Source organism: Diadema antillarum, unplaced genomic scaffold (assembly GCF_040938485.1).
Source record: "Diadema antillarum isolate AM-2024a unplaced genomic scaffold, OU_Dant_1.0 seq00000161_RagTag, whole genome shotgun sequence".
Lineage (NCBI taxonomy): Eukaryota > Metazoa > Echinodermata > Echinoidea > Diadematoida > Diadematidae > Diadema > Diadema antillarum.
Genome location: NW_027271232.1, coordinates 1103265 through 1113742, shown reverse-complemented (window position 1 = coordinate 1113742; position 10478 = coordinate 1103265). Strand labels below are relative to the sequence as shown.

The window sequence follows — 10478 nt, the reverse complement described above, 5'->3', positions numbered from 1 at the left end:
CAGATTGCTCTGCGGGGTAACCAGCGATTATAAATATAAAAATAAAAAGTTTGATTGTAAAACGGGTCAAGCGCCATTCTCAAAACATTGGAAAGTCCGCGTAGGCCTACCATTGGAAACAACAACAACAAAACTTTTCACTGTCTGTTGCATAACAATGAATACCTCAACAGTTATGATTAAAATCATGCCGCAATTTTGTTGTAATTTTTATCGTTCTTTGTACCAGGTTTAATTGCAAATATCTAAAATTGACAAGAATGGAGTTAACCCGTTTTGCGATGAAACTCTTCAGAGGGGTCCTTGGAGGAACGTACACACCATTGACATACGCATGTACTCCTAGTGTGGTGATAACGGTTCACACAATCATGCGCGTTGCGCGGGCTGTGTGTTTCGTCGGATTTTGGTGACCTTTGGTTTTTGTAGATCGAAAGTCTAGCCGGCCGGTGTGGATCTCAGTGTGTCGGTAAGTCTTGTGTTTCGGCGATTTCGCTCGTATTTTCCTTTCCAGTTTGAGCGGATTATTGTTCAGACTTTGTCAAACTTGCAGGCAAGTGTTGTGACCATATTCATTCTGTATCTCAAATGATTTGTTATTCTTTAATAGCTGTAACATCAATGAATGGGGGAAACCCTTGGACGTAACCCATTTCTGACACATTTTTTAATGAATGGGACTATGGCTTGCCTGTACATGGTCTGTATACAGGCAATCATGCACTTTAAAGTTTTTCTTTACCGCCCGAGATCATGGAGATAGGGTCTAGCGCTACATTAACTATACATAGCCCATGGCATTGCACGGCGTCTGGTCGGGCTAGGTCTACAATATGTATTTCCTGTTACTTTCATATTTTTGTCGAATCGTAGTTCTGGTGCATGGTGTTTTCAGACAATATTTTAATTAAATCAATGCAATATTGACGAGGTATCGCATCCCAATCGTTGAACACCACTCCGTAAATTTACTCGGTCTGAGACATCATTTTATGGTGGTTTAAATTAAATCTTATCATATCATTCATGATTTGATGTAAGTCGTAACTTACGAGAGCTCCTCTCAGTCCTTGGCCCTAGCCCTAATTTAAATTTAGAGGGCTAGAATCTACTCCTAGCTAGTATGTAGACATCTACCAGTCTACAACTTTACTAGCCCCTCGTGCTGATCCTCATCACTGCTGAGCCGAGTCCTCTCGATCATGGGCCCGCAGCTCAGTGGCAGTGCAGTACTGCAGCTACTGACTGGTAGGCACTGGTATGGTGTGGAAACTAAAACCCCATTTGACACACCACACCCACCCACCCTAGTCATTGGAGGATCAGGGTAGAATTTAAATAAACACCGACTAACCCTGATGGACTGCCGTCTGTACTTTCACACGTACAACAAAAATTTAGTTCAGTATTTGGTAAAGTACAAAGTTTTATGAGTCATGTAAAAGTAGACTCATTAGTCATACAAAACTATTAAGTTTCAACTGATACATACTTGGTCAATACATTCTGTAGAACAGGACGGGCCCGAATAGGAGTATAAAATAGAGAATGCTCACAGGTAGATCAAGTCTAAGTTCAGATTAAACAGAGAAAAGAATATTCAACCGCAAACATTTTATTATTAAAGATGGAAGAAACACTACTAAGTATTAAAGTGGATATTTTCACGTGAGTTATTGTTCATTCTCAGCCTCAGCAGGGTAAGATTAATTTTGCATGTTTTTATTATCCTGCGGAATCAAAACATTAATTTGATACTGGAACATAAACAAGCAAATATAGTATGCTTTTATTTTCGCACTCTTTTCTGGTCACACAAAATTTGCACGAAAAAAAAAAATCCACACTAAAAAATTCCACTTTTTAATATTTTGTATGTGTATACTGTATCATAGAAACTAGCTACTTTTAGATCAAATCTTGATCACTAATAAATGTGAGTAATTCAGTAATGAGTAAGAAATTAATCAAACATTTCTACATTCTGGAGACTTAAATTGTACTACATAAAACTTATAAACAGTACAAACTGTAGAGATAGTGGAACTGCAATACAAGTTTACAGTGTTGTACAACTGAAATCCCCAGAATGTAGAAACTTATGATTAATTTCTTCCTCATAACTCACATTTGATCCCAAAGTAGAGTAAAATTGTTTTTAGAAATGGGACATAGTGCAGGGTTGCATACCAGCTCATTTTTTTCTACTGGTGCGACCTGTTTCTCATACCAGTTGATACCCAGTTTTTCCATTTTTTACTGGTCCATTCCTAAAAATGTTATACTGGTCCAACAGTGATTTTTACTGGTCCTGGACTGTCGGACCAATTAGTGTATGCAGTATTGTATAGTGCAATGTATGTGTTTCCTTCATCTTTAATAAGAAGATACAATGTATGTGCTGTTGAATATTAAGTCTGAAATTTGATGACTGGTAAGCATGTTTGATATGTGTAGTTTTTGCATTTTGAACCAGAGTACAACTATTGCTCAACATTCATTTTTTTTTTCTGCACACTTGTGTTTTTATTCATTTTTTCTTTAGTTTTTGTTCTTGTCTGGAGCAGCTGGCAGCCCTGAAAAAGTTAATTCACCATGACCCAAATGACCCTTTCAACTTTTCAAGATGTCTTTCAAATGTCATACATGTACATGTCCAACTGTATTGCCAACTTTTAATCAATTATAATTTCTTTGCGCTTATCCTATTGCATGCAAAGTCTCAACGATCTCATGCTTGCTTCGCTGTTCGCAGACCAAACAATTTCAATTTAGAATTTTTGTCTTCAATTCATAAACCATTTTTTGTTTGAGGACATTGATTTTGAATGTGAAAAGATGAAACCAATTATGAATGTTTACATCTGTTTGTGAAGTTTTAAGCATGAATTATCTTCAGAAAGTTTCACTGTTTGTTGAATTTTTTAGTCAACCCTTCCCTTTCCCAAAGCACAAAACAAAACAAATCAACAAGGAATTTTCACAACATTCATGTCTGATGCCATACACTGTAGGTGGTATACAATGTTTTTTTTCTGCAAAACAGCCACAGCTAACAGAATGTGCATGTTTTGAGCAACCGCAAATGCTTCATTCATTGTTTTCATTTTTGATGCATGTTGCCGTGAGACAGATTGTGACCTTTGACCCCATGGGCTCTCTAGATCGCAACATCGTTTCCCAGCTACAAGAGGAGATGGATGAGTTACATCACATGCAGTACAGCACTGACTTCAGTACAGATGTCAACAGAAAGATGCAGGTGAGTCAGAGGAAGGAAAAGTACAGTAACCCCAACCTAAAACAACCTCCCCCCCCCCCCCCAAGAAAAAAGAAGAAGAAGAAGAAGAAGAAGAAGAAAAAAAAAAAAACATGGTAGACAGTACATTTTTAAAACCAGGGTAATCTTTAAAGCCACTGAAGGTGCTGAGTACAATCTCCTTGTTCTTTTGGGGTAGCCTTACTGTCCAACGTTCCATAAGGAACCAACCAGGCCTGTGTGTTTATATAGTGCACAGATGTTTTGGGGGCAGAAGAGAAGAATCATAATTCATGGGCCAGTATGGCTGGTCTGATGGAGTGTCCTTTTCAGGAATTTTGGACATTCCTGTGACTCTTCAGCAGATGTCAATGCAAGAATAATTGTACAAGGTACATGTATGGATGCTTCCCTTCTGAGCCGACTTGAGCCACCAAAGTATAACCCTACAGTAGGCATATTTCGTAAAGGAAAGGGTGCCATTTTGCATCAGTCCCTATCCATTGCAACAGATCTCCTGACGTTTATCCGCAGTCTGCACTCATCAAATGAAAAATGTCAGCAGAGTAATCGTGCATTCTGTAAGTAGAGGACTAAAGAAAAAGCCAGATTCTACCTGTAGCTCTAGACAATGTTACATGCATAAGGGGAACAGTTTTATGCCTTCCACCTGTTCTGCTTTAATACCAATTCACATGTTCTTCTTTGGTGAGTAGAACATACCAAAAGAGGGGGTGGGATAAATTGCTTTGTCCATTTATTTGTTTCTGTACTGGATATGGAATTAGTGAAACGGGAGACATTGCAGACAACAGAGACCAGGGACAATGATTCACAATGATTCATTGCCATAACCCTTTCAGGACTACCAGATCAAAGTGCCATGCGTTATGCTTACAAGTGGAGATGATGCAAAATAACATCACAATACAGTCAGTGATCATGAACACTAAAGTAACCAAGAATTTGCTCTGTTTTACCCCATTCATATGCACTTAAGCTTAAATCATCTCCCCTGCTGAAAGATGTGTTATTTCCTTGAACTTTTGAAATTTACAATAATGGATTTTTCCTCCCCAAAACTGTTTATAACCAGACAGGCACAATGGTGACATAACAAATGTCATTTTACACCTGTCCTCAAGAAGTTGTGCAGTGGGGATTTATGTGTTGCATGCTGGGTCTGGGAAGTACTCTCAAATCCTTGATGATTTTGTCACCTCAGATAAAGATGAAAGTCTGTATGATACCAGGAGGTGCAATGATTACAAGTTCCTAATGTATATTGTTAGTTATGGTTGTAAGGTCTTTGTGAGAAGTCTACAGAAAATCACAGGTAGCCATTAACAGTGCAGTTTGCATGAATTTGACATCCTCTGGCATAGGGAGGTGATTGTCAGCAAAAAAAAAAAAAAAAAAAAAAAATCTAGATTATGTTATCATTTATAAGCAAATTGGTCTATTTTATGCAGGTGCCTCCAAGGCTGAGTATGGAGCCGGAGTCTGGTTTCATGGACTCCCCTTCCCCAACCCCTGATCTTGGCACTGACATGGAGAACAGCCCTGCCCATGCCATGAGTGTTCCAGAACGGATTCTTATAGCAGGTGAGCAATATGGCATTCCAATCCATTCCATTTGCCATGTATTTTGTATATGATGAAATTAGAAGTTGTCTCTCTTTATTGTCTTATAAGTTATTGTGCATAAGAATATTTCTTTGCAACACAAGCATGACTTCACAGATGAATGATAACTTCTCTTGCCCTTTATTGTACATGTTGTAGAAACATGTCGTTCACATATTACTCTGCATCTACATATGAACTGCTGCATTAGATTTTATGGAATTTTCAGGTGCTCCTCGTCAAATCGAAATTGACATGTAATTACTATTTGACCACACGATTGTCATGCTGTGAGAGTACGTGCGTAGCAGCTTCACACTTTGGATGCATCTCACTTGTGAGATTAAATCTTTGTTTGGTAATCTAAGATGCTTACCTGTTTCTGGTGGGCAAAAGTTCAAAGTGAGTGTAAATAGTAATATTCTCTTAATATGGTGGTGTTTATGATGACGTATTTATGATCATTGTAAATATGTGCACCGAGAGCCCATCTGTGCTCACAGTTTGATCGATGTGCGCGCACCACCCTGCAGTGTGATTAATCTTCAGACCCTGAAGGATACGCTAAATGTTATAGGGAAGAAGAAGAAAATTATGGTGATAATGATAATTTCTGTTTTTGCATACCCATGTACTGTGCATTAATAACCAAATGGAATAAATTTGAATTATCAATAACGCAAGGGAAAATGAAGTTATCAATGTTGTGTCTTTATATGTACATGGGTATTGTACAAGTATTCTAGCATTAATCATATCCTGGATATCCTTTTTAACAAATTTGATTCTTACCCTTAATCTTTCAGGTTCAGACCAGCATGTTGGAGTTAGGCAGACCCCTCGGGACTTGGACCTTGACAACATGGCACCGTTTCCACAACCAGGTAAGTGTAATCTACATGATATACTGTAAAAGCTAGAATTTTTGTGAGGGTTAACCCTAACTTACCTGGGGGGTGGGGGGCATAATGGCCCCCCCCCCCCTCGACACTTCGCGCGACATCTCCACAACGCGAGAACACATCCACATGGTGATTCATGACCATTTACCTTGAAGCCTTGCACAACTTTTAAGACCAAATTTGCAACGTCCGGGTACGCGGTTTTCGAAGTTACGCAACATTATGTAAGTGCATGTCAGACTGAAAATTGCTCAAAAACATGATTTTGTGTACAAAACCAATGCAAATTCATATAAAATAAAAGAAAGCGATTTATAGAAATTTAACAACACAGCCCTATAGATTGCGTCATGAGTGACGTGTTTGCCAATTTTTGTAACGAACGCGGGAATCGCGGCTGAGATCATAAGGGAGGGGCCATCATGTGAATTTTGCAAACTGCTGCTGGGCCCTGAATTTAACAACATGCAAAATTATTGGTATCAAACACTTGCAATAGTCTCTTTGTCAAATCAGGAAAACAGCACCTCCGCATTCAAGAATATTGATTTGTATTTGAAAATAACAGCTTCTACAGTATGTGTCTGTACTCTGCATGATGTGTGGCGGAATGTTTGTGTGTCTGTCTGTAAATCCCAATTCATAGAACATTTACATACGGTTGTACAAGATTTATCAAGTTCAACTCTGGATAGTCCATTGAACTGTTAAACCTTTGCGTGAGTGACTACAAAGGCTATTTGATTTTGAACATTCGGCCACATTCTCTCAAAATAATGTGGATTTTTAAAAATATAGTGATCAGTAATTCAAAGATGTTTGTGAAAATGAGCCAAATTTAGTGGATTGAACTAATTAAGTGCAAATCTTTGATTTGATTGATATTGAAATGGACCTCGGAAAAGCAAAGCTCAGAGTTGAAATGAAAATTTTAACATTATGTCACAAGCTGTCACAGAAGATCTATTGTAATTATCTAGGGCTAGATTTGTGTGCAGTCAAAAATCGAGACTACATCAGATGAACAAAAGACATTATATTCAAAAGAAGAAAAGAGATGGTATACTGTAAAACATGATATTTTCATGTCATGAAATTTTTGTGAATTGGAGCTGACAGCCTTTTTCGCAGCATGAAATTTTCGTGAGTTGCCTCTAACATTCAATACATATACACATGTACAACTGTATAGACAAGAACTTTCACATGCATTTTAATTTCGCAAATCATGGCTCTCACAAAATTCGCAAAATTAAAACGCACCTGAACATTCATCGTTTTAAAGTAGCTTGAAGCAGACCTATGTTGTTATTTGAAGGGAAGACCCTCATGCTTAGACAAGCTATGAATTAGGAAAAACAAAAATCTATGCTGCCACTACTCCAGGTGATTTATCTTTCCTAAGATTTTGCTATCACCAAGATTTGTATTTTGTTTGTGTGTACAGAGTTATGATTTTGAGTAAGAAAATGCATATTGTAATAGATTGAGGTTACTTCATAGATTTGTGGATTCAGTGTTAAGGAGTGAAGTAAGTGTGTTATTGATATTCATTTGTATATATTTTGTGGTATTTCCCCCATTTTTCCCAGGTTCTAACGTTGGTCTCACAACACCCCCACGAACTCTGACATTGGATGAGATTTCCTTCCCCACCGTAGGTGATGCAAAATCTGCTGCAAAGAAGAAGCCTGCCAACAATGCAGTCAGGTAAGTGGGCGACATTAGATTTAAGTGACGAGAGATGAGATCTGTAGCACAAAGCCAGTCCTTGTTCATGCTGACTTCAAGACATCATACAGTAATAGCAAGGGGACAAAAACAAAAACATACATTTTTCTAGAATTGGACAAGGAATAATAATGGTTACAAAATATGGGATTTACATTTTCACATATTTTGGGGGTTCATTGGTTGTTTCGCTGACAGCTCAGAATATTCCCAGTCTTCTTGTCATTAAAAAAAAAGGAAAGAAACTCATTTTTGTCCCCGCCGAACGAGTTCGAGCAGGGGACTATGAAACGGGCTCCGTACGTGTGTGTGTCCGTGTGTCCGTCCGTCCGTCCGTCCGTCCGTCCGTGTGTGCGTCCGTCCGTGTGTGATCAAAATGTTCAAAATGCTACTCCTTCGCCATTTCTAACCCGATTTGATTCTGTTTGCTTTATATGATAGCACTACATGGGAGCTTTGAAACTTCTATACAGAATTTCAGTTGTGACCTTTGACCTTGACCTTTGACCTATATTGTACATTTTGCTTCAAAATGCTACTCCTTCGCCATTTCTAACCCGATTTTGATTCCGTTTGCTTTATATGATGGCACTAGGTGAGGGCTTCAAAACTTCTACACAGAATTTTGACCTTTGACCTTGATTTTTGACCTATATTGTACATTGCCTACAAAATGCTACTCCTTCGCCATTTCTAACCCGATTTTGATTCCGTTTGCTTTATGTGATGGCACTACACTGTAGATGAGGGCTTCAAAACTTCTACACAGAATTTTGACCTTTGACTTCTTTGACCTTTGACCTTGATTTTTGACCTATATTGTACATTTTGCTACAAAATGCTACTCCTTCGCCATTTGTAACCCGATTTCAATTCCGTTTGCTTTAAGTGATGGCACTAGGTGAGGGCTTCAAAACTTCTACACAGAATTTTGACCTTTGACTTCTTTGACCTTTGACCTTGATTTTTGACCTGTATTTTACATTTTGCTACCAAATGCTACTCCTTCGCCATTTCTAACCCGATTTCGATTCCGTTTGCTTTATGTGATGGCACTAGGTGAGGGCTTCAAAACGTCTACACAGAATTTTGACCTTTGACTTCTTTGACCTTTGACCTTGATTGTTTTACCTATATTGTACATTGGCTACAAAATGCTACTCCTTCGCCATTTCTAACCCGATTTCGATTTCGTTTGCTTTATGTGATGGCACTAGGTGAGGGCTTCAAAACTTCTACATAGAATTTTGACCTTTGACTTCTTTGACCTTTGACCTTCATCTTTTTACCTATATTGTACATTTTGCTACTAAATGCTACTTCCGGCGGGGACATATATTACGCACCGCGTAATTTCTACTTTTCCTTGTTAATGTATCAAATGTGTCCTGTTATACACAATCTGAGAAGTAAAGATGAAATGACGACAAATTTGTGCAGTCTCTCTAAATTTTCTGGGAGCTTTTTGTAAAATCAATTATCTTTTCATGCCAAGACAAAAAGATGACGAAAGCTTCCATGATTTAGGAATTGTCATCATTGTTGAGATGCATGTAGCACACTAGCATCTTGCCAGACAGAAATGGCATTATGGAATGTCCCTGATGTTTATGTACATTGTATTGATGATGGCAGCCCTGAATAATAGATGAAACACCTTCAAATGTGGTGTAATTAATTTGCCATCTCATCACCTGCCCAGCAGAAGGAACCTAAGGCCTGCACGCTAGAAAAATCACAAATCCATGGTGGCCTGTTAATACATCACATGAAAGAGCTGCAGATGCTGTTTAATTATGTCACAAATCAAAGTTCGATTTGGGGGTCACATGAGGGCCTTTCTGACTAGCAGGTGGTGATCTATTATGTGTGAAAATGTTCTTTGTGGTCTTTCCTGAACACTAGAATTTCTGGGGACACAGACTCCGGTGTGCAGTTTGCCGATGGGAACTCATCGCTGGTAGAGAGCACACCGCTGGCGGAGTGGGAGCAGCTACAAAGGAGAGTCTACCTTCTGACCAGCACAGTTGCATCCCTGGAAGAGGCTGAGAGAAGGCGTGACAGGCGGGAAAAGATTTTCATGATGGCGGGAATCGTCTATTTTTTCTTTAAGGGGCTCCGATTTCTCTTCAGGTCACCCTACCAATGAAGCAAAAGATGGAGGGAGAACTTCTGTAATTGAGACCAATGAGGAGTGGTGATGATGATGACACTGAAAGAGAAAATATTTGCAGGATGCAGCACTTATCATGAACACATCTCATGCAGGCTGGACGTACGTATTCCTCTTTACTGGAGCAATAAAGCCAGCCACCCTTGGATGTTAATAACAGGATTCATATTTGATGACGGCATAGTCGTAAAAGCAGGCTGTAGTTGTATGGCACTTTAACAGACTGTCACAACCTTTTAGAGTAGCTTGCAAAACAGTGAACGGGCTCCAATGAATAGGAAAATTGCTATAATTTATGAAAAATTACATCACCGTAAAAATAAGTATGTCATTTATGTCACTGTTTTTATGGTGGCAGAGGCCACCATAAGTGGAGAAACGATAAAAATTAGAACATCAGGAAGTAAATGTTTGTGGAATGAATGCTGAGAGAATTTTAAGTTTATGTGGTGAAGCTTGCTGGGTAGGTCATTTGTTGTACACAAAAGCTATATCCTCATGTGGTCCAAATTTCCTTGTCATGTTATGAGAAATTATTCACATTATGACATTATAATATCAAAAGCTGAAATGGTTCTCTCTCAACATTTTATCCTTGTACTTGTATGTGTTTATGTGTGTGTGGATTTGAAACCCGTTTGGGATTTTGAGCACCTCAAGTCCTTCTCATTTCCTTCACCCGATCATAGCAGCATCAAGACTGTAAAAATATCATTAGGCAGTGAAACACTTTCAAACCACTCTATCTGTAGAGTTGTAATGAGATGTGTAACCTCATCAGACCAAA

The 10478-nt window shown here is 38.6% G+C and overlaps 1 protein-coding gene across 1 annotated transcript; it reads left to right on the top strand.

Annotated features, from left to right (window-relative positions):
• The first annotated feature begins 457 nt into the window (after positions 1-457).
• Positions 458-10478, top strand: LOC139727985 (mitochondrial fission factor-like). Its single transcript, XM_071638956.1, has 6 exons — positions 458-469; positions 3134-3262; positions 4732-4864; positions 5692-5769; positions 7380-7497; positions 9424-10478. Exons 2-6 carry the CDS (start codon positions 3152-3154, stop codon positions 9665-9667), a joined length of 684 nt encoding a protein of 227 aa, XP_071495057.1. The 5' UTR covers positions 458-469; positions 3134-3151; the 3' UTR covers positions 9668-10478.

Excerpts from the sequence above, each read along its gene's own strand:
- LOC139727985 (XM_071638956.1), top strand. The coding sequence starts at position 3,152 with ATGGGCTCTCTAGATCGCAACATCGTTTCCCAGCTACAAGAGGAGATG. Across the intron at positions 3,263-4,731 it reads ATGTCAACAGAAAGATGCAG|GTGCCTCCAAGGCTGAGTAT; the intron begins GTGAGTCAGAGG and ends TATTTTATGCAG. Across the intron at positions 7,498-9,423 it reads CCTGCCAACAATGCAGTCAG|AATTTCTGGGGACACAGACT; the intron begins GTAAGTGGGCGA and ends CCTGAACACTAG.